We start from the raw sequence: 24,007 nt of genomic DNA, 5'->3' as shown, positions 1-24,007 counted from the left end.
CGTGTCAAGGAGCACTTTTGCTTATTTCCCATCAGCTGACAGCGATGTGGTGTCACCTCCTTCAGATTTCCCCTGCGTTTGTTCCTTTGTCCCGCCGTTTACGTTTCTTTCTCCTCTTCAGCTTCTTTGTATCCAAAAATTAATACGCAGCACTTAACGAGTGAGTCAGTTTTATTATTTCCCATAGTCCTTATATACCGGGTGGTATATTTGCTCTCAAGGCATTTTGTATTGCGTGGGCACCCCGTGTGTGTGTATGTGTGCATGTATGTGTGTGTGTGTGTGTGTGTGTGCGTGCGTGAGTGTGTGTTTGCGTGCGTTAGGACACCACAGCGGCGGCGGTGGAGGATGATGATGTGACTCCGGCGTTGGAGGTGCTGTTAGGGCCGTAGACGCTGGAACCCGCCTCCTGGCTGTTGTTGCTCAGCAGACTGGAGTTGCTGGCCCGTAGGATGGCGCCCGCCGCGCTGCAGTGCGGCCGTGGTCCGGGCTCCGGCGTGTAGGTGAAGGTCAGTGTGGTGGAGTAGATGATGCCGTCGTTCCTCACCAATGTGACAGGCACCTGGACCGGCTGCCGTACCCAGCGCCAGCCCTCACGGAAGGCGGAGATGTCGGGGACCACGCACAGCATGCTCTCCGCGCACCTGGAGGGAGACACGGACAGCCGCGTGCAGTCAGAACCCACACCTGCACCCACAGGTGTTCAAACACCGTACTCCACCCAGGACCCACCTGTACATGGTCTCTGCCTCCACGTCTCCGAACCAGACCCGCAAATTTGGAGTGAAGTTCTGTCCCGTGAGCTCCAGCATGGCGACGTCCCCGCCGCCGTTAAGCTACACGCACACACAAACACCAGACCACTTCATGTATTAGCAGCTGGGGTGACACAAGCGATAAAGGCGTTACTGATGCGCGAAAACGGGTTTTCCTGACAATATTCAACCGCTGATTTGGCCGACATTTACCAGTGTCGCTATTATCCATGTTTGCAGGTTGTTCTCAGACAGAATCTCTCTGAATCTGGAAAAAAAGTAGCGTTCCGTTTTCAAAACTAGAAATGGGAATACGGGACTGGAAATACTAGAACTGAGCACCGGCGTTCCTCATGCAGCTGCCGATTTTATTCACAGATCTGACCTCAGAATGAGGTCAGATCTGTGAATAAAATGTTTGGTGCATTTTTGTGTGTATATTTTTTGTCAGTATTAGCAGAAGACTATTAATCTCATCAACCATATTCATCGCACAAGATTTCAAGACTAACATGGATTTATTTGATAAAATTACCAACAGCCGCCGATACTGATTACTTGTCATTGTGCATCTGTAACAGCTGTAACAGAAATGGTAACTGTAACTACTAACAGCAGCCAGTTACAGTACATTAATAGTACCTTGTATTGATGACACAACGTCTAACAGTATAAATATCAAGCACAATAATTTGAATAAGTACAGTCACGGCAACTGTGAGTAGTAGAAGCATCGTTTTGACACGTTCGCTAAGTTCTATCCAATAATTCACGATGATATTGATGATATTCTTGGACCTGAACAAGAAATTTGCCCTGACATTTTCATTTTGTGTTGATTGCGATTCATTTCACGGGTCGGTGTGAATCTGACATGAATTCTGTGCTGTGGGACTTTGGAAGAGTGGAATCTCCTGTCCGTCTAAGCGCAGACACGGAAGTGTGAGTACCTGTAAGCTCTCTACCACAGGCACGGGGGTGACGGGCGAGTGGACCGGGCCCATGCCCTCGTAGAATGTGTATTCGGCTTTGTCTGTGCTGATGATTGTCCAGGAAGCGCCGTCGTTGATCATTTCTTTGTTTGGTTCCTTTGGGCATGGAGTTGCCTAGCAGGAAGAGGAAGAGGAAGAGGAAGAGGGTAATGAGGCCAGGTAATCAGCCAGCTAAGTCTCCTTCTCCTCCAGGCTACCCTCACACATGCATGAAGGCATCAGTGCTGTGAGGCTGAACTTGAATTCTCTTTAAATTTGTTACTCTCTTTCACTCTCTCCGTCACACACACACGCACACACACACACACCAATCTGTGAAGAGGGTGAGATTAACATCGTCTGAGGGGAATGAAAGGGTGAGACACTGACTTGAAACTGGATGATCCTTTCTTGCGAGAGGCACAGGTACATGCGTTCCGTGTCCTTCAGGTAGAAGGCACACTTATGGAGCTGGGAGACGGGGTCGTCGGCGTCCAGCAGCGCCGTCTGCTTATCCACCTTACGGATGATCTGAGAGATTGAGATTGAGAGAGAGAGAGAGAGAAGCAGATGAGCCAGCTGCAGAGGAAGATACCGGGAAAACAGGGGAAGTAGCAAAAAGGTCACATGATTTGAAAGGAATCTATTTGAGATGGAAGGATGGAGGAAAGTAATAAGAGCACCAAAAAAAAAAGGAAAAAAAGCTGGAATAGCTGCATGCAGCTTTTTAAGACCTTTGTGAATCAACTTCAGAGCTTTTTTCAGATCCACAGCGGCCAAGATAATAGACACAAACAAACACTCCTGGGATCATAGAACCATAGAGCCTGAGAACGGACGCTTCGCATCACCAGTCCTCGCTTGGGTTCGGCCACAGAATAATTGTGTATATTCGCCCCTTGAGAGAGGAAATCCACCAGTGTGGAGAGGAATTTAGGCTTTTTGAACCTCTGACTGCTGGCAGTTTTATCATTAAAGCCTACAACTTGTCGGCCCTAGCTGTTGGTGGCCGTAGGCTGTGAGCTCTCACCTGTCGCGGCTGCTAACTGGTGGAGGCTAAGTTAGCTGTAAAAGAAGAAAAATAAGAGTCCACATATCAAGAACCTCCCTCCAACTATAACTGTTTATTTAAGTGTTTTTGGTCCGTGGGAACCTCAACTTAATTCTCAGCCTATTCTCTGTGTGGAGGGGCTACAGAGACCCAGCTAGCACAGAGACCTTGCTAGCATAGCGAGTAGCTAGCCATCATCTTGTCTCTGTAGTAGTTGAACATGAAGTATGCCATCATTTCTTTCTCTGAGAATGCAGAAATGTCATTGAGCTTGGTGCTCCCTGCTAGCAAAGAATGCCACTGTTAGCTTGCTTTGCTACTAGCGAGCTACCGCTGCTCTGCGATGGTTTAGAATGAACTGTAATTTTGGCCTTTGATAACAGAATAGTTTTTATTCCCCAAATGTGCATCAACAGTGATGTGAGAAAGAACCATGGAAATATGTCAGATGTCTTCTATGGATTTGTAATAACAATAAAGGGAACCGTCAAACATTCGTACCGAGGCGAGTTCAGCCCTACACACAAAGAGTATGTGTGTGTTATTATGTTTTACCTATGGAGTTGTTCAAACTAAGGTTTCCGTTAAATTTGTAATGTGTGTGTTTTTATTTTACCAGTCTGGGCAGCGCCATGCCAGTGACAGAGCAAACCAGCTTGACTGTCTGGCCGTAGTGGATGTAACCGTCTCTCACAGTGAACTCTTCTCCTTCTGACTCCTCGTCATCCACTGAAAATACACGAGAGAGAGAGAGAGAGAGAGAGAGAGAGAGAGAGAGAGAGAGAGAGAGAGAGAGAGAGAGAGAGAGGAGAGAGAGAGAGAGAGAGGAGAGAGAGAGAGAGAGAGAGAGAGAGAGAGCGTCAGTGCTGCAAAGCCACCAGCATCACACCCACATACCGCCCTGAACACATGAGTGGTTCTGGGTCAAATCTGTTTGATTGGAAGCTTTAGAACCTTTCTTGAGTGTTTATCCGGGGCCACGCCCTCATAGAACACATACTCGAAGATAAAAAAAAACCTGGGGGGGGGGGTGAAGTACGAGGTCATACACTCACACAGGTGGATGTAGAAGGCGCCCCACTGTTGGGAGCTGGCGTGAAAGTTGCCGCCTTCCACGTGTAGATAGCGTGTGCTGACTGTTTGGGACCTCAGTCGGTTGAATAGCGCCACCTTGGTCCCTGATGCGATGCACACTGGTGGTGGGGGGGCAAACATGAAAACACACACAGACGGGTTACATCATCGCAGGTCAGCTGTGTTAGAGAGCGATAAGAGCGGAGAAAATAGCCAGAGAGTAAACATTTGCAGAGCTGCTGTGTACATGACAGGCGTTCCACGTGACATACTGGGAAAGCTTTGCTGCCCCCTGGTGGTTAGAAATAATAGCCATAAAAGTAGCAATATACACAAAGAACATGCTTCGTCAAGTTTTCGTTGAATTGAGCGACAAAAGGTTGAAACTTTGTATATCTAAAGATGTACCAGGCACATTTCCATTAAAAACTGAAGTGTCACAAGGGCTCCTGTAATTAACTTTAGGAAAGGAAGATGGGCAAACTTTGGGAAAATCCAAAGCTCAAACGTTTGTGGAGCTTTTAAAGTCGTCTTTTATACCTCAGTCACTGTGAAATAAAGCTCCTGCCAACATCTGCAGAGAAACCTTAGCTTAACCTAAACATAACCACGCTTTCAATCAACATCGTATGTTTAAACCCAACTTTCCAGGACGGCGAGCCAACAAAAGCACTTCAACTGAGGACGGTGCGTTTAAGGAGCATCCGTCACCTCACATTCATCTTTACACAGATATCAGAAGGGAAATCTATTACAAAAGCAAATGTGGGGGATGGATTAGACGTTAAGATCTGACACCATGTATCAACACAACGTTTCAATCCTGACTCCTGAAGCTCAGTTAGAAAACACAGAAACTTACAGTCGGCGTTTTTGAGCGACTGTTTCTTTTTGGAGGGCTTGGAGATAACTTTGATCCTCTTGCTGAGGAAGACGCCGATGTCAGCGCTGTTGCCGTAGAACATCTTGACAGACAACATGAAGTGCTTTCTCTTGTCGGAGTCCGATATGTACAAGGTTTTGGCTGTGCAATAATTCTAGAGAGAGGAAACGGTTGAAGAAAACAAACATTTATTTTACGGTAAATTTGTGGTTAACGCACATTAGACGTAAACGCCACGGGCACAATGGGACTGCCCGTGGATGCTGTACCTTTCCCTCTAAGTTTAGCTGTTGCATTTCTTGGTCGCTGTTGCCGATGCCGATGAAGGCACATGGCTGCGACTCCTGCTCTGAGCAGCCGTCTCGCTCCATCTGCTCCTTCTTTTTCTTCCAGCCGCTGCCCATCAGGTAAACACAGGGAGGAGGGCAGAAGAACCTGCACAGAAGCAAGAATATCCCTCAGTCTCTGGCTACAAAAGGACCCTGAACGACGAATTTAGCAATACTTGTGAAAAAAATGCTTTCATGTTTGCAGATGATGAAGTAGAGACTCCTAGGGGTCGTATGATCTTAAACAGAAACCTCTGACGAAACACCAGGTCTCTGTGTCAAATTGCTCCTTAAATTTATTTGTCAGCTACTGCGCTTTGTGTTTTCACGTAGATTCATGAACAAACATTCTCCAAAAAAAAACAAAGAAAGAAAGACTTTGGCTTCCACATTAGTCTTAGAACGTCTGTGCATTTCCTAAGAAACTCCCCTCCACAGACCAAAAAAGGAGAGAGACATGGCCAGTGTCATCTTTTCATTTTCACCACAAGAGGGCAGACCTGCGCCAAGCTTCAACAAAGCTGATGCACTTCAAAAATACACATTTGTCTTACAACAGCCAAGCTTCATTTTGCAGACGCGTTGAGGTTATCTAATCAAAACCATCTCACATAAAATAAAACACTTTTTCCTCACACCATTCACAACATCAAGTACTTTTGCTTCTACACTCCTTTGGAAATACTTTATAATACAAAGACCAAAACTATAAATAACATAAATGCCAATCAAAGACTTTCTCACATGTGAAAACGAATCATCAGTGGCGCAACAGGCTTCAAGTAAATTCATGTCAGTCAGTCAGAAACTGGAAAGTGAGCTATTTCGCAACACCAGCGTCTGTCCCTGTGGGTGTTTGTCTACTTTCACCTCCTATAAAAAGTGCAGACAGATGGAGCGAGACGGCTCATTCAGATTCTCCACTTATGATATGACACAGACAGAAGCCATCAGAGGTGTAAGACAAGGCACGCTTCATGTACACCGACTGGTTTTGCAGGACGAGGGATGTAGCAACCTTGATGTGCGACCGGTGGCAGAAATAACTTGCATTGCTGTCTCATTCAGACTCTGTAGATGTGAGCCCTGTATGGGTTCAGGGTCCACGACAGCAGAAAAACCTCTCCATCCCAGCCTCTCTCCCCCGTTGTGCTCAAACTCGTCTACTCTCTGAAGGCTTTTGCCGAGGCCTAATGAGATCGCAAGCAACTCTGCAGCTCGGCCAAGAGAACAGGCGGAGGGGGGGGGGGGGCTGAAGAAAAGTTGCAAAATGACCAAGAAGAAGGGGGAAGGAAAAGCAATGAGCGTGAGTGAGAGAGACAGTGAGGGAAGGTGCGAGGAGAGCTACAGGAAGAGTTTGAGGAAGAAAAGAAGAGACAGAGTTCAAGAGAGCAGAGTGGAGCCGAGGGAGGGTTTGACAGCCAGCGATTAGCCTGCACCCACTTCTAAACCGCAGACAATCTGTTAGATGAATTACAAGGAATTACATGACAGCGACGCTGTTGCTGACGATTCCTACAGGACGCTCTAATCTTCAATCCTTTGGGGCTTTTTATCTCCCTTGTTGCCATCCCTCCCTGCAACCTTCACCTGGATGTGGCCTCGGGCACAAGTTCACCGCTCATTTCCTCTTCTGACCTTTATTGATAGACGGGCGGGTGGGGGTGGGGTGGGTCAGAGGGGTCAAGAAACCTACACTGCCAAGAGGAAAACCTAGCGTATCTGTTTTCCATTCCCTCCTTATCCCGATCGCTTTGAGTGACATGCCTTACCTATCCGCAAATCCCACTTGACTCGTGTCCTCGTTGAGAAATTTGTCTTATGGTTTTGAAGTGCTAATCCTACGCTGGTCAGGAAAAGTATCCTGACGACATTGGGTACTAAATGTCCAGCCAAACCTTCTTATCAAACCCTGAGGAAAACCGTTCCATAGATAGATTTCACTCACCTTTTCTCATTGCCGTAGGATTTCTGTGCAACCTTTGCATGCAGGATCATGACGGTTTGGTCACCTCGCTCCTTCAGGTAATTCCTCATCGCTTCCCTGTGATGAGGTGAAAAGAGGGTTCATGAGTGAGGTGACGGGGTGCGTTTAGGCAGATGGGACCTCTAAGCTGGGGGAGGGTCAAGGTTAAAAAGGCTTTAGTGTGGACCGATTCAAAAATAGCGAGGGATGAGAAAAGTTTCATAAAGTACACTTGTATTGACCCCTTGGACGCCTCTGAGAATGCATTAGCCTGCTAGCCAAAAAAGCCGTGTTCTCCCCCAGCTGGGTCTGTTTGAGGTGGTGGTGGTGGTGGTGTTGGAGAGGGGCTGAACCGTTAATGACCGGCTCAGGGGAGAAAAGGCGAGGAGCGAGGGGAAGGGACATGAGGGAAGATGAAGACAGAGTACAACCTCTGCCTCCTGGGGGGAAAGAGAGGTTAAGAGAGAAAAGCAGAAAGAAAACGGCGGAGCTGGAAAAACAAAAACATACACCAAAGAAGAAAAAAGAGAGAGAGAGAGAAGGCGCTGAGCTCACTGGAGAAGATTCCTCATCTCATGTCAAAATGTTGCAAGGTCTGCGCTCCAATTACTTCTGTCAACTACCCCGAATAGACACACTCTTCCTTATAAAGGGGGAGGGGGGGGGGTCAAAGATCAGGTTCAGATGCACAATGAAGACGTATTGCAGACCTGGATGGACCCCAGCCCAACACACGCACAGATGTCAGTGACACCTAACACGCCGCGGCGTTCAGAGGGCTTCCCACTCTGCCTCGCAACACTGAGCCGCACGCTCGGGTTAGACGGGGCCTTTGTTATGAAAAGCAAGAGGCCCCTCACAGTGTGTGTGTGTGTGTGTGTGTGTGTGTGTGTATGTGTGGGAGGGGAGTGGGGGGGGTTACAGAGGAGGACAGTCGAGGGGGATTTTGGATTATCCATTCCATAGTGAAGAGGGAAATGTCTCCCTTCACTATGTGGTGGGACAATTATATTGTAAAAGCTGCTATTCGATTCTCGCATGTTTATTCAGCATTTTCTACACTGCTGATGGCCAGTAAGTAGGACCGAAAGTGATGGGGGTTCAATCCTAAAATTCCAAACATTTGATGCAACCTGATACGGTTTATTTGCACAGCACATGGAGGAAATTAGAGCGAGCCAAGAGAAGGTGCGTAGACCTCGAGGAAGTCTCAGAGTCTTGGTGCATTACAGGGAGTTGAAACACCCGCGATCAGCTGTATTTACAGGAAGGGTGACATCACGGATAGGCCAGTATCTCACACACAGACCCCTCATCTCATTATCTACTCATTCAGTGCAAGGCCACGGAGCGCTGGAGACAATCCCAGCTGACATCTGGAGAGAGGTGGCGTGCACCGGACATTCTCCATCACACCTACGGCCAGTTAAAGCTCGATTTATCAGAGCGTCAAATCGATGGCACAATCTACAGAGTAGCTACGCATCAGCGCCTACCCAGCGCAGCCGCCACAAAGCCTGACACACAGAGGACGTGGTGCAGAGGCAGGGTGACCGACCCAAACACAGCTGCTGTGCGAACGAGATGCGCACTAGAACATCTTCCCTATGTTTTCCATCAGCAGAGGAAGAGGAGGAGAGTACCAGAGCATCTGAATGTCATCTGACTGTCAATCAGATTAAAGCCAGGGCTCTGGATTTTCTGTAGAAATGAACAGCAAAGACGAAGCCAGCATGGGTTTATGAAATCTTCAGGACAACACAGGAGCGGCGGTTGCGTAGGGGCCTAAAGTCGTAGCCCATGGCATAGCCTCAAGTGCGATTCCCTGGAAATATAAGTACTGCAACAGCTGTGCCACCTCATAACAAAGCCTTTCCTCCTCTGGTCTCAGCTCTTTTACGGGATCGTATTCATTGCAATGGATGAATTTTTGTGACTGCAGCGCAACCCAGCCAGACCAATAGGAATGCGGATCTACAGCAAAGGCTACAGGAGCAGGGCCAACACACAACTAGAAATTAAGAGTCTCAAATAAGCTAACATGGAAAACGGACTCTGTTTTATTTTACTCTTATTTTAAACCTTTGCAGAACTTTAAGTGCTTTACAGTGTTGCCTCACATACTCACGGTGGCAGCTGCCGAGCAAGGTGCCACCAGGGGTTCAGGGTCTTTCTCACGGACACAGTGAGAGCCAGTGAGGATCGAACTAGCCACCCTTCAGTTACTGGGCTGGCCTACCTTTGCCCAATGTGTGTGTGTTTTTTTTGGGGGGGGGTGGGGGTTTTGCTCTTTGACAGGAACCCGGAGCATCAAGAGAAAGATGCGCAGACACTGTGAGAACGAGCAACCAGCTGGCAGATTCTACTGCGGAACCTTTCTCACAGTCAGGCTCATCTTCCACACTACCTACATTGTTCGATAAGCTGCATATTTTCCTGATTTAATTAAATGCAAACACTTAATCCAACATGTGCTGGTAGCTGAGTTACCCAGCTGGTATTTGATACTGCAGACACTTCCCTGAAGTGACAGGGTGATACAGCAGTCCCGACGTTAACAGGTTTCCTATTGAGTACAATACCAATGTTCCACAGTGGGAACATTTTCTTCTCAAAAAAGAGGGAATCATGTGGCTTGTATTAGAAGATAAGTGAATGTTACGTGTCTTGGTTTTGCATTCTTAAAAACATTTATTGATCTTTAAGACCAAAATAACTTTATTCATAAATCATTAAAACATTTATATCGGTATAAAATATCCAGTGTGTCAAGACTTGACTCCAAATATGATCTTGACCAGTACGACCACAAGAATCTTTAAACTGGATCGGCCGTATCTAAGAGTCATAGCATGAGCTATCACACAGGAATCTCTCGCTGGTGCTGGTAGAACAAAGCTCGGGCCTGTGGTCAGCTCAGTTCCAGACCACTGCCACTGGAGGAAGACCATTCCCCCCATCGAGACAGAGAGCGGTTCTTCCTATACTGATATTTACAATGCCATCCTTAGTATTGATATCCACTTCAGCGCTCTCTGAAATAACATTTGAATAGATAAAGCGCTCAACATGTGGCAACAATCACATGAAACCGAATCTCCCGTCATCACATGAATAGATCGGACGCAGCGGTGGGTCCGTCTTTACTGATGCAGCCAACCATTGTTCAAAGCCACAGAATTATATGGCAAATTGTAGTGGGAAATTCAAGATTTACAATAGATAACCAAATATGTTGGGCTGAACTTTAGAGAAATGAAGACACCGAAAATAGTTTTACATGTGATGTGACAGTGCAGCCGTGGAAACAACATCTCGGGTTTTACAAATTTAAGAAAATGGCAACAGATATGTTGAGATATCTATCTATCTATCTATCTATATAGATAGATAGATATAAATAGATATATATAGATATATAGATAGAGATAGATAGAGATATATAGATAGATAGATAGATATATATAGATAGAGATATATAGATATAGATAGATATATAGATATATATCTATATCTATCTATCTATCTATATCTATATATCTCTATCTATATATCTCTATCTATCTATCTATATATATAGATATATATCTATATAGATATCTCTATATCTCTATCTATATATATAGATATATATCTATATAGATATATATCTCTATATCTCTATCTATATATATAGATATATATCTATATAGATATATATATCTATATATACACACACACACACACACACACACACACACACACACACACACACAATACACACACACACATCTTGATTATCAACTGCGAGTTAACGGTTAATAAAGTGTGACGAAAGCATCTAATAATACGCTTACAACCGTTAATGAAAGCTTTGTAAGGGGAGACTGTAGAGTGGTTCTGTTTGAAGCATGTCCTGGGATCAAACGGGGGTGATGGACACACATTCATCCAAAGCTGCTCTCACATATAAAGTAGCGGCACAGCAGCCAACAACAACCCCCTCTGTTTGTTACCAGACCAGCACGAACCAAGGTTTCCGATTCAGACCGTTTACCTGCTTGTCAACTAAGATCGGCACCAGTTACCGAGCCGCCACCGTACACGCAGATTCCACGTGATGTGCAGGGGACAAATACAGGTACCACTCGTGGAGCGCGCTGAACTCAACGTTCATCTGAGGTTGAATTTTTGTTGTTTGACTTTGATCTTGAAGTTAATTTCAAAGGAGGAACAAAGAGCGATGTTTCTGCTTCGCGAGGACATTTTGGCACAACTTCAAAGAGCTGTTTCAGGTTCTAACCAGGGTTCGCGTTGGAGAAAGAGCCCCGGTTAGCTTGGTAGTGATGGTTTAGATGAAAGTGAGAGGCTCGGAAATGCATCCTGTTAATGAGGGTCCTTACAACTCATGTAATACCAGAGAGTGTGTGCACTTGTTGGTGAGTGGTTTGCCTGTTTGATTGTGTGTGCGTGTGTGTGTGTGTGTGTATGTGAGTGCGCGCGCTTGTTATTGCGCGTGGCGCTCAGCAGGGAAAATGAGGGGTTGCATATTGGCTGGAACAGCCAAGCATGGTTTTGGAAAAAAAAGGGGCCCCAGCACCTTTTGATGTGTCCCCCCCCCCCATTTCATTCATCTGCTGCCAGTCCGCTGGCTCGCGCTGGTCCCATTTGTCTGATGGTTTTTGAGGACCAGAAATATGACGGACACAAAACACATTTTAATCCAGCAGCCAACAGGCATAAAAAAAAAAAACACTGTTAATGCGTGTGTGTGTGTGTGTGTGTGTGTGTGTGTCATGGCGATTTGCTCTGTGTGTGTATGTCCGTGGAGCTGCCTCGGTGTTCTCGTGTCTGCATGTTTATTCACACACGCTTGACCCTTCCCGCATACGCCAGTGCCATGATTTTCTGTCAGGCAGCAGCTCAGACAACTAAAGCAGCCCGCCGTCCTGCAGGGGCTTTTTTAGGGCAGCCAAAGCTGCGGGTCCTGTAGGGCCGCCCTGTCAGGAGGGCTACTCAACTGGAAATACAATACATGACAAATACACTGGAGATGAGCGTCCGTGCCCGCACACACACACATGCACACGCACACAGAGGGTTACAGCAGACAGAGACCCTCGCTAACATCTACACACACACACACACACACACACACACAAAAACAGACAACGCATGAAAAAATAAAAGGCCTCCTGTGTGAGGGAAGTCGCCCCCTTCGAGGGCTATTTTCTCCCCAACAACAGAGCGAGGCCGAGCCCTGGCGGATCCACCTCCTCACGCGGAAACGCTCCCCTCTCAGTTACCTGCTTTTCCTCAAAAAAAACAAAAAAAACAAACCAAATCCAATAAAACAAAACAAAACCTCAGACCTTAATTAAACTCTAATTAGTGTCAATTTGACCGGGGCGTTTGCCCTGCCTGGGGATGCACGCGCACATTTTAATGCACAATTATTTTCTTCTTCATTTGTGTGACAAGATGCAGGTGGGTTGTTTCCTGTAGGCTAAAATTTCCTGCCTCGGTTTAAAAAAAAAAACAAAAAAACAGTTGTTACTGCTCGTAATCCAGGGCTGCCCAAACTGAGGCCCAGGGGCCAATTTGGGCTCCCAATAAGGTTTGATTTGGCTTGACAAATGTTAAAAAAAGAAAAGATAGATAAATGCAAGAAATCATAATAACATCTTTTTTTAAGTGAGCTGACTTGAATTTTTGGGGGGTAAAAAAATGTTCTTGAAACATCCCCAATAATTCTTTGTTTTTTGGCTGAATCGACCAGCCAGGCTTATTTTTAACGTTTTGTTTTGTTTTGTTTTTTTAAATGTGTGTTTTTCAAAATAGATTTACGGCTTAATTTGATGCAAAAATGATTCCAATAACAACATCAACCAGCTCCGGCGAGGCCCTCGCGATAAAATATGCATTTTGATACGATATTATCGCGACGTACTGCAATACGATATTGCAATACTCCATGTAATCAATTTTTTTTTAAAAACAAAAAAAACAGGAATTTCCCTCAGATTCTGAATAATTAACTGTAATTTCAAAAATGGCACTGAAAATGCAGCTTCCTGTGTACTGCCTGGGCAGTCTAGTAAGATGCGCACAGCTGGAGTGTGGTCCACCATGACAGTTGATCTTCTGAGTGCAACGGCAGTGAGAGAGATGTCAACCAGCCATGCAGCGACCTCTACAGGAGCGGAGGGGTATTGGTTCTGCTCCACTGGTACTCGCAGCTGTGAGATCAACAAAGTATCTTGAAGGGAATCTGGATTTTATTCCGCAGCCTTGGTGTAGTTTTGCGGTGCATGGGTGTATTAGTATGACTCTCCACTAAAAGTATCTGTGAGTTTATCGGGGGTCTTGTGACACCCCCCCCCCCAACCCTCTCTGTCAGGGACGCTGCGGCAGATGTACAGGACAGATGTCTGTCTGCCCTGTTACATCTGTAGCCCAGCTCACATCTCCAGAAGCACATGACATCCATTACGGGTCTCAAATGTCCCCCCCCCCTTCTCAAAAACCACTTGGAATTAACATAAAGTGAAGAGAATCATACAAAAAAAACAAAACAAAAAAAACAGCAGGGCTGCTCTCTGTTTTTGGTGTCTTTACAAGAGAACCAAAGGAGGTCATGTGGGGAGTGCGCGCTCACCTGGTTAGGCGTTGTGGCTGAGGGCGCTCCCCGAACTTCCTGCAAACACACAGAGTGAAGAGAAGAAGAAAAGAGGAGAATGAGTGGGCTTGTCATCAACCACAAACAAAAGTAAACATTGGGTTACACAATGGCGCGCTCACGCAAACACACACACACATGCTGTGGCCTTGGCGGCTCGTGTAGAGCGACTGCAGATGGAGGCGGGCGACGGATTTCTAAGCAGGTTCAAGAACATTCAAACTCATTTGTGTCAATCAGAACAACCTCTAAACCAGTTGTGCGTTGCCAGTGAGTGACGCCTCCCTTTAGCTAATCCTTAGTGACTATCATTACATTTTAGAAGCCGCTGCAGCGGAATGACCAACAAATTCCAAACCTCAAAAAAAAAAAAAAAAAAAAAAAAATTAAGGTGGAGATTACACCGATTTAAGGGAGCACTTAAAAGATTAACTGCACCTCCTTGTCTGGGTGGTTGTGGCAGAAGCTTAAATGGTCTCATAAGATGTAGATGTGGTGGTGATAAAGACCTCCTCCCAAGAGGAAGAGAGACGCGCGTTACTGCTGAGCTGATCTGTACATTTGAAAACGGGGCACTGATATCCTGACGCAGCTTCCAGGTCAGAGGTGAATCAAAGACTTCCCTCTATTTGGGGGATTAAACACAACGAATCGAGTTTGTACGAGATGCCAACCTATGGGTTGGGAGGGGGATCCTAACGTTATAAGAATTTTGAACAAATTCAAAACAACTCCGAAAAAAAACAAAACAAAAAAAAATGTTAAACAGAAGATGTGTTGACAGTTTGGGGCACTGACGCGTTATAGCCATGTAAAGTTAAACGCTAATCCAATTTATTCTCACATTTTGTAGATTAGAGCACCGGGGGGATGAACGACGCTGGATTATTTCTTGGCCAATATTTGTCAAGCCGATTTTTCAGTCCTGATTTGGCTGATGATTGATGGATACTGGTCATATTTCAATCATATCGCATCGGTCTAGCGGCCGATAAACTCCACCTAGCAACTCGAGATTCGCTTCTTCACTTTTAGCCAAAGCTGTTGTTCAGGATAAAGAAACAGCGACGTCTGAATGTTTTGGAAATAAAGGAAAAGGTTTACTCCTTCAAGTTCAACTTAGTTCATGTGTTTTTCAGTGCGTAGAAATGGTGAAGATCATATCAACTTGTCTTTTGACTGATAATATCTGCAAGCATCGGTCAAACCGGTCATAAAATACCAGCATACTGGATCTCCACTATCGTGCATATATTTCCCTGTGTCGATACTATCACAGCAAAATACAACTTGATACGGCAATTTATATTTCTACAGACTTGAAAACATGCTAAAGTTATTGAGTTGAAAAAGTTGCTTTTCTTGAATTAAAAAAAAGTGAATAAACACATAAATTCAATACTGACTGAGTGTTCCCTCATTATATATAACAGATACAAAGAAAAGAGCAACACAAGAGCAAAACCAGACTGATGGAAACATCTCCCATCAGACCGACGCGCTCGTCTGACGATCGCGAGCCCATAACCTCCCAGGCCGTTTGGGATTTTAGTTCGTTTTTCTGTGTTTCCAAGAATCCACAAGTACATTTTGTGAAGGAATGATTCAGCGACACAACACTTGCCCTTTGTGCACAACTTTCCGCAAAGTAAATAATGGAGTATTGACAACTCCACAGGGTGCAACACTTAACTGTGTCATCAGTTGACATAAAAATAAAACAAAAAACACACAGGGGGGCGATGTACGTCAATACTTTTAACACTGCGGGGATGACACGTTTCTTTTCTTTTTATAAAAAATTCATATTAAACTCAACTACTATGACATCATCTGATACTTTCAGTTACTGTAAACTGACCCTGAACCGTCTGCTGACTTCATGTAAAAATTTCAGCCTGCAGGAACCTCAGAAGAATCAGCAACCAGCGACTGAGTCATACCTGGAAACTCTGTCGTAGATTGCACGAAGCAAAGAAACCACTGCCAACACCACATGTGAAGAAAAAAAAAAAAAAAACTACAACTGAGGATGATGGGTCGAGATCTTTGTGAGTTTGTGTGTGTGTGTGTGTGTGTGTGAGTGTGTGTGTGTGTGGGGGGGGTGACATATGCTACAAGCTCTGAAGTTATCACTTTTCATACATGAAAACTTAGAAAATCCACAGATGCAGAATCCCTGTCACTCAAGTGACCAAGTTCTCCTCCTGTATTTGCCTCCGATCACTGCATTTTTCCTTTTTTTTTCCCCGTTCATGTTTGTCAATTAAATCGTATGTGCTGACTACTGCCCTCATACATCAGAATCGCAGACAACTCAAAAGTAGAGAAGAAAACCAAAAGTCAACAACTCTTCCTTCCTGCAGGTTTTCTTTCACCTTGGGGTGCTAACAGACACGTGCTTGTCCTGAACTTTTCAGCACATTAACCTTGGGTCTGTGCCAAATGAAGCAAAGGAGTAGAAGGGCGCTAGCGGACCCCCGCCAAGGCCAATAGCCCACTTTAATTCCAAGACCCGTGGTATATATGTCTGGAAACACGTCCTACGCTGTTGGAAATACGTCTGAATTTTGGTCACACAAGGTTCATGTAATGTTTCCTGAGAAAATAATGAAAATTTTAAAACGCATACATCTGCCCCAACAGCCTTGGACCGGCCCTCCACTAGCAAACCTGCAGGGCAGTTTTAGTGTAATCCTGTTGACTGACGGACAACCAGCCCCATAAACCCCTTCAGAGGTGTAATTACACTATTTATATTACAATGACTGTAATTACAATGAAGATGATGCTAACCAGGTAACCCTCACACCGAGCATCATCCGGGAAGATGGTCCGTTGTCCATCATAGTCAGGTTGTGCATCTGGGAGCCTAATTAGTACATCAAACATTCTCACTCGTTACCATCAAGCATGTATATTAAGCTCACTAAAAGCTGACTTTGGGGGAAAAAAAGTCCTCCCCACTGAGTACAATCAGCCTCTTGCAGCAGAACACAATGAATGCCATAGGAGTGACTAACAATGTGTCTGTCCATACTGACTCATGGAACTGCAGCGTTTCCCACACATCAATATAATGCTCCCTGCTGCATTAGAAAGTTGGAGTTCCTTTTGATTACCTCACCCTCTTCTGAACTTTAATTTGATATGGAAATGAACAACTGCTCAGTATTAAAGTTGTGACTCTAAAATCCCACAACTTACTGAGCGCAGTTCATGTTGAGAGGCACCACTTCTCCGACGAAGCGATAATTCCCCCGAAAAGTGTATTTTGCCTTTTGAGGAATTTAACATTTGTAACTGCCCAGGCAAACAAAGAGTTGTTGTTTTTTTTCTGTATCGCATTACATCCTAGAGATTCCATAATGCAGAAAGGGCCAGCCACGTATATTTAGCTTGACGCTAATGACGACTGACAGCTTACAAGACTCAAAATATCAAGCGCATAGTCAGTTATAATCTGTTTATCCAGCCATACGCTGTCATCCACAAGCACTTTGATATGAGCTAAAAACAGACTAGAACATTTCCTGTTTCAGTGCTAGTGTGGAGGAGCGTGACCAGCTAGCACATTCAATTAAACCAACTCACTCATCCATGTTTGTTCACTGTTATTATAATTTGTTTTTAGCTCAAATCAAAGTGTTTGTGGATTACTGAGCATACGGCTGGGCAAGGAAGATGTGAATTATGCAAGTACCATGACGCTTGAGGGTTTGTAACCGGATGTTTTTGGTCAGTTTTGCTGTTGTTTGTCGCCATTAGCTCCGAGCTAAATACATGTCTGCATTCTGGAGTCAGAAAAAAAGTAATAAAAAAGACAGAGAAACAAAAGGCAAAATACTCTTTTTGTGTGTAGTATTGCTTTAGCAGTTCTCTGAGGCGACAGAGTAGAGATGAGCTCGTGATAAATGGCTGCTGGCATGGAGGTATTAGGCACGAGGAGGTACGCTGCAGGTGGAGGTGATTGTATTTTGGGTACACGAGGGACAAGAGTGTGTGTGAGTGTGTGAGAGTGAGTCAGAGTTTCTCCTGGTGTAGGATGTGGTGGCTTTGCATGCAGCTGATAAGTATGTCAATACTTCTTAAGTACATGCCATCAATAAACACAGATAGTGTGTCCCGCAGTTGGCGAGGGATTCTGGAGTACAGACAGTGTGAGATAGTAAAAAAAAAAAAAGAGAAGCAAATAAACAGAGGGATGAAGCGAGGGGAAAGACGGGGGGGGGGGGGCGAAGGGCAGGAGGAAAACGAGATAAACTGAACGCATGGCTGGCGCAGGAGCCAGAAGGAGGGAGTGGAGGTGGAATAATTATAAAGGAGGGCAATCAATAAGGTTCCCACAGTGAAACACTGATGCCTCAACTAGCTAATGGATTCCAGACGGCTCTCTTCTATCACTCCTCCTCCTGCTAAACCTCACCCCCTCCGCCGCTCGCTCGCTGGGTGTGATTGAGGAAGGGATACTGCGGGGAAAGAGAAGGGCGAGATTAAAGGCAAGGCGAAGAAGAATTGGATGATGCGTTGTGGAAAAGAGAATGTGTTCTAAACAAAGATGAAGTGCAGGGATTTAAAGTTGGATCCAGAGAGAAAAAGAGGATGAAACCGGGAAACAAAGGGGAGCTAAATACTACTTATTTTGTTTACAGTATGCGAGTACAAAAACATCAACGCCCTGATTGTTCACCGTCCTCAAGCATCCTAGACGCTTCGTGTGTTCTGCGAAAAGCCACTGTCCACGTTTCCTATCATCTTCATGAATTCCTTTAAGAGCGATTCGAGGTAGAGCGACGTAACAGCAAAACAAGACCAAAATACAGGAAACCACTGAAGGTGAAGTTGCAAAGACAAACCAGAAGCTGCATGTGGCACCGTATCGGTCTTGATATCAAAATTCAAACCACGTGTAGGAAATTGACACTTTATGGTGATGCAAACTACTGCTGGAACGCAGCTTTCTGAGGACTGACAAACACCTCCACATTCAATGAATAATCCTGATTTCTTCCCGGAAAAAAGTGGTCTGCGCAATCTTTAAAGTGGAAGTACAAACTCATTGTCCCTTAAGATATTATTTGTATCATCAATGTTGTAGTTAATCCCAATACTAATACGTGGGGGGGGGGGGGGGGTTTACCATTGTAATTGTATGTGATGCGGTGTTTCTTTTGAAGTAAAATACATCCTTTTGTGTAATATTGCATGATAATTGACTGAGTCACGCGCTTCTTCAGAATCAGTAAATATTCATGATGAAGATAGAAAAAAGAAAAAGAAAACGATGGCGGTCAAGTTTTTCTTTACTGTGTAATTTTAAAGATTCTTGCTGGCAGATGAAAAACCTAAAACGCTGTGAGCAATCGCGTCCCGTTTGTCCGCATCACACATTAATAAAGAGAAAAGGGAAGGCAAAAAAAAAAAAAGAGAAAAAAAACCCCTTCATAGTATTAAAGTTTATAGCCAATATAACTTTATAGATATTTCCATTCCCATGCAGCCTTGCAAACTGTCGGCATCTGTTTTGCAGTGATGGATTGTGCACTGCGAAACTGAACGCTTCTTCTCTAGGAACGAAATAACACCAGGTGATTTATTGGAAAATTGATAAAAGTTCCTCCATCATGCCAGAAATAACATTCGGGGGGGAAAATAAAAATGTTTGCAGTGTTATTGGATGGATTTAAAAAGGCTCAACCTGAAATCAAGGTGATTTTGAGTCCAAAACATGATAAGATGAAAGTATATTTTTTTCAAAACTGCCAATATTTACTTGTCCATATTTATTTTTGACAGTTTTAGAATTTTCTCTCATTTTGGCTGCATCTGAATACACGCACGCATGTCCAAAAATATGCAGACTGACTAATTTCTCTGTCTGAATGAGGGAGCAGCCAGAGGGCGAAAGATTATATATTTGTGGCAGTTTATTAAAACCGAAAGCAAAGACTCTGAGACAATGACTCCCCACTGACGCCCCCCCCGGGCCTCTGTCACAGAACACACATGCTGCCTCACACACGTAATTGCGAGCATCCCACAGACACACTAGATTTACTGGCTCCTGGTTGTGTGTCGGCGTCAACCAGGCAGTTTGGAGTTTACACCCAGTTTGCCCAGAGTGAAGTTAACAAGAAAAACACCAGACTGCAGGTTGTGTGGCTCCCTGATGTGCGCCTGTCACACTGACCTCACACCAACAACAGGCCCAGATCGCCAGAGCTCATGTGGACGTCTGCGGCAAATTTAGAGAACTTCTACAAGGGCTGTTCCACAGATTTCATGCTGACATGAGGTCATCGTGACCTTGACCTTTGACCAGCAAAAACTTCAGTTCCTCAATGATTCTCAGTGGACATTTCAGCCAAATTTGAAGCAATTCCTACAAGGAGTTCCAGAAATACCGCGGTTTGTGGAACACAGGCTCATACGGGTGACGGTCGCTGGCATGGAGGCTGAGAGAAGTACAACTGGCACCAGTTGTACGGTTTTTCTCAACACCAACAGTGAGTCAAAGTGACATCAGTCTTTGATGGTAAAGGCAGGTACATGAGCATTTCATTCTTTCAGACATTTATGTAAAATTTGGTCGAAGTAAGAGTTTAAAATATTTAGTTGAGGCAGGTAACGGTTCAGAAACAAGATGGCGCACTTGCCATACCTTGTCGCCTGTTTATGAGACTAAAGGCAGGTCTGGAATCTATTCACCCCGGCACCTCGTTTCACCTCCACCTCGAGTCTAGCATCCCTTAATACGCTCATACTTCATCTCCTATGGAACCTCTGAGATCTAAGTTTTGCTTGCAGCCTCCTCCTTCTGTTCCTCTTTGGTCCTACATTTGCCTCTGTTGTCGGGAAAAGAAAGACTTTCACCATAGCAAAACAAGCTAGGTTATGAGCGAACTAAATAGGACCCAGATCACATGAATGGCAACTATTGGACAGGCACCTGAGAGAACAGTTCCCTTTGTCCAAGACCCTTCTCTGTCTTAGCAACACACTTGTAACGTACGGAACACCTCGCTTATCTTTGCTGCTGTGGAACCGGCCTGGTTTCATTGCAGGGCTGTCAACATTTTAAACTACAGAAACATAAACTTTATTATATTCATTCCCACAATGTTCACAATACTTCCCATCGGGGTTGAGGGATGGCAGGAGATGAGAATCGGGCCACTTGAGGGATAAGAAGTCTAAATACTATTTCATACCAATAGAGCAGATTGTAATTTGTCATATTTTGTTATGGCCAAAAAAACAGATTTGTGAGATTACAGTTCATCCTTGAGTCCAAGTGACAAATGTGAAGAAATTCCCTCAAGGTGCTCCCTGAGATATTGTGTTCACAAGAATGGAACAAACAGACGCGCGGCTGGACCGACGGACCGAATGCGGAACGTCTCCAGCAGCCTCAGTGTGCTGGCACAAAGAAATCAACTTAAATTGTCAAATTTAAACCAGAGCTGGTTGTCGGTAGATACCCGGCGGTGGAGAAATCAGGTGGGAATTTCTTTTTTGCAACAACAAAGCAGGAAAAAGCTCATTATCCTCAGATTCCCGGGACTCACTCTCCTTTTTAAAATACTGTAACGCTCTTTAAAGAGGGAGATTTTCAAAAAAATAGGCACTCGAAAATGAGACACCAACTTATTTATATGCTTAAGTATGTTCGAACTGTGTCAAACATGAATTTATTCCGTCTCTTGAAGCGTGCACCTGCTGCGAAATGTATTTACACTGACACTTCAACCTCTAGAGGTTTTGCTTTCACACTTCCAGGTATTTTGGGACACATTCCAAGCTTCTTCCATAAGTTATGCAAATCACAAGCAGAAGAGGAAAAACTGATGAACAATAAATGGCTATGCCGTCGCTCCGTGAGTCCCTATTCAGATAAGGAACACTTCCCAGTACACCAATATGTTGGTTATAGTCAATATTAGCCTCCGGTTGGAGGGCCCTCTTCTGTGACAGGTACTATGACGTATGAGGTACTGGTGTCAGAGAGAAATGGCGACTGCTATGAATAGAGCGTTGACCACCCACCGCCACCACGCTAACAGACGTTAGCACACACACACACGAAACGGGACTTTGATTGAGTGTGAACCCCGGCTCCGCCGTTCATTCTAGGATGTGTTTGACAGTCGAGACTGACAGTCCAAACAGACTTGAGGAGGGGGAGGGGGAAAAAAAACAGCACACCCATCAGCACCCCAAGGCTCAAAAGACACCGTAGCACACACTCCTGTTTTTGCCCTCAGGAGTGTGTGCCAGACTCTGCACGACTGAATATCACATACTAACGCAAATGTGCGCTTAAAAAAACAAAAAAAAAAACAAAAACAAACCACAAATATTTTTTTGCTCATTTGCTCAGGCATGTGTCTGATAGCTTTCACTGTGCCTTCCAAACTTTCCATGGCGTGGCAGGCTAATGCTGGGAGCAGACTTCATGATGTTTCTGTCTCTGACCATGATGTCAGATTAGGCAATAGCAGCGCCATGAATTCTAGGGAAGTCTTGGACCAGACAGTGACAACAAGTATGAACCTGACCAATCGTCATTTGCCAAACTCGCATGAGTTCACTGGTTGCTGGGGAGACGGCTGAAGGATTAATGGCTGTTGCGGCTGGAGATACTGGAGGATATAACCTAGGAGCCAGCATGGTTTATTTCTTTTTGAGGAACTGTCATAAAGGCAGGGGCCTACCTTTTTTGTTTCTTAGTTCCCTCTTTCTTCTTGTCCATATGTATAAGCCACTACGTGAGGCACGGAATTTAGGTCAAGGAGAGGTCAAACAAGGCTGGGAAATGTCAGAACTAAAAAATCTAACATTTTTTTCTCTGCTTTAGGGATTCTGGGCAATTAGAGCATCCCAGAAAACCCACCCTTTGCTGCTGTGCTGTGCTGTGATTTCATTTCATGTTAATTTGGTTGCGGCAGAGGGGAATTTACAGGAAAATTGCCCAGTATTTCAACAAGTTAATTTTGAGGTACTGCTAACTTAAGAACCCTGTCCTTTATAATGACAGCCAAAAAACAACAACAACAAAAAACAGTCCTTGCCTTCAAAATCAAAGCAACAATCATTTATCACTTCAAACAATTTCTAAGAGTTGGACCTTATCCTGAAAATCCAGACAGGAAATCAAGCGCTTCTGTTGTGTTGTTAGCTTGCATGTGCATCACTCTGTTATAGACCCCGGTAAGCTAGCAGGATAACTAAACCTGGATATATATATATATATATATATATATATAATATATATATAATATATATATATATATAGAGAGAGAGAGAGATACAGATATATATATATATATATATATATATATATATAGTTGAATCTATAAACTATCAGCAGGTAGCTAGTACAGATAGCATGAATAAATTTTTATTTTTGACCTTTTACATCTATGATATTTCCAAGAATCCTTAGACAGAAAAGACAAACCAAGAATTACAAATGAAATAGAGACATTTCTAGGACGCAGCTGTACTCTGAACACTGAGTGACACACTCCTTAGGTACAGCTAAGGACTAATCGGGTGCAAATACAGGGGAGGAGGCTTATCCATCAGAAAGTCATGCAGTATTATCTGTGGGTTTTCCAGCCTCCTCACTTTGAGAGGTGGGGAAACACTTGAAACAAACTTTGCAGCAAAATCACAACTCGTTAAAGGCTCAAATCTAAAACCAAAGCTGTCTTTGTCTCAGGAAAATAAGGTTTGAAATTCGCAAGCTAGTGCAATTAGCAACTTGCTAACGTATGGGTCTTTTCTTTTATCAAAGCCCAACACGTTTGACGTTATAATCCAAAAACACCACCAGCACCAGGAAGAGTAGAAAACACGAAGCAGGGCAGTGTGATCGATCAAAGTTCTTGCTGGCTCATGCCTTCAAGCCCCGCTGTGTGTGTGTGTGTGTGTGTGTGTGTGTGTGTGTGTGTGTGTGTGTCTTTTTGTTTTTACAATTTAAAGGGAGGTGCACAACAAGCGATGCCAGGAATTCTGACGGTCACACTCCAACATCCTGATGGAGAAACATAAATTCATAAACATTACACTTGGCATTAAACAAAATCGCCAGCAAACCCCTCCTCCTCCTCCTCCTTCCTCTTCTGGGAATCAGTGAGACATCAGGCAGGAAATAATCTCTCCCTGACAAGAATTGAAATATTTCAAGTTCATTGACACCATAAGAAGAGATGCACTGTGGAATTTTAATGTGGGACACTTACTCATCAAGAAAACAAAAAAAAGAAAAGAAAGGCAACAATAACTGCACAGATGAAGCAGCAGTTCTAGCAGATA

At 44.4% G+C, this 24,007-nt stretch overlaps 1 protein-coding gene across 5 annotated transcripts in view; it reads right to left on the bottom strand.

The window, feature by feature from the left end:
- Nucleotides 1-24,007, bottom strand: part of rbpjb (recombination signal binding protein for immunoglobulin kappa J region b) — a 76,622-nt gene that overhangs the window by 1,550 nt on the left and 51,065 nt on the right. For 4 of the 5 annotated variants that reach the window (XM_086197125.1, XM_086197129.1, XM_086197127.1 and 1 more), the window contains 10 exons: nucleotides 13,667-13,705; nucleotides 7,012-7,107; nucleotides 5,004-5,169; nucleotides 4,714-4,888; nucleotides 3,833-3,970; nucleotides 3,394-3,506; nucleotides 2,117-2,257; nucleotides 1,706-1,861; nucleotides 733-836; nucleotides 1-644 (listed from right to left, as the gene is read on the bottom strand). The exon at nucleotides 1-644 is cut by the window's left edge and continues 1,550 nt beyond it. In XM_086197125.1, coding sequence (XP_086053251.1) covers nucleotides 320-644; nucleotides 733-836; nucleotides 1,706-1,861; nucleotides 2,117-2,257; nucleotides 3,394-3,506; nucleotides 3,833-3,970; nucleotides 4,714-4,888; nucleotides 5,004-5,169; nucleotides 7,012-7,100 — 1,407 coding nt within the window. In that variant the 5' untranslated portion in view covers nucleotides 7,101-7,107; nucleotides 13,667-13,705 and the 3' untranslated portion in view covers nucleotides 1-319. Of the gene's footprint in view, nucleotides 645-732; nucleotides 837-1,705; nucleotides 1,862-2,116; nucleotides 2,258-3,393; nucleotides 3,507-3,832; nucleotides 3,971-4,713; nucleotides 4,889-5,003; nucleotides 5,170-7,011; nucleotides 7,108-13,666; nucleotides 13,706-23,665; nucleotides 23,711-24,007 lie in introns of those variants that run through there. The other variant, XM_086197128.1, reaches the window with a different exon arrangement.

The sequence above is a fragment of the Aulostomus chinensis genome, chromosome 24 (assembly GCF_037954235.1).
Source record: "Aulostomus chinensis isolate RoL2024-O1b breed Wild chromosome 24, RoL_Achi_v1.0, whole genome shotgun sequence".
NCBI classification, from domain to species: domain Eukaryota; kingdom Metazoa; phylum Chordata; class Actinopteri; order Syngnathiformes; family Aulostomidae; genus Aulostomus; species Aulostomus chinensis.
This window is presented reverse-complemented; position numbering and strand designations above follow the sequence as displayed.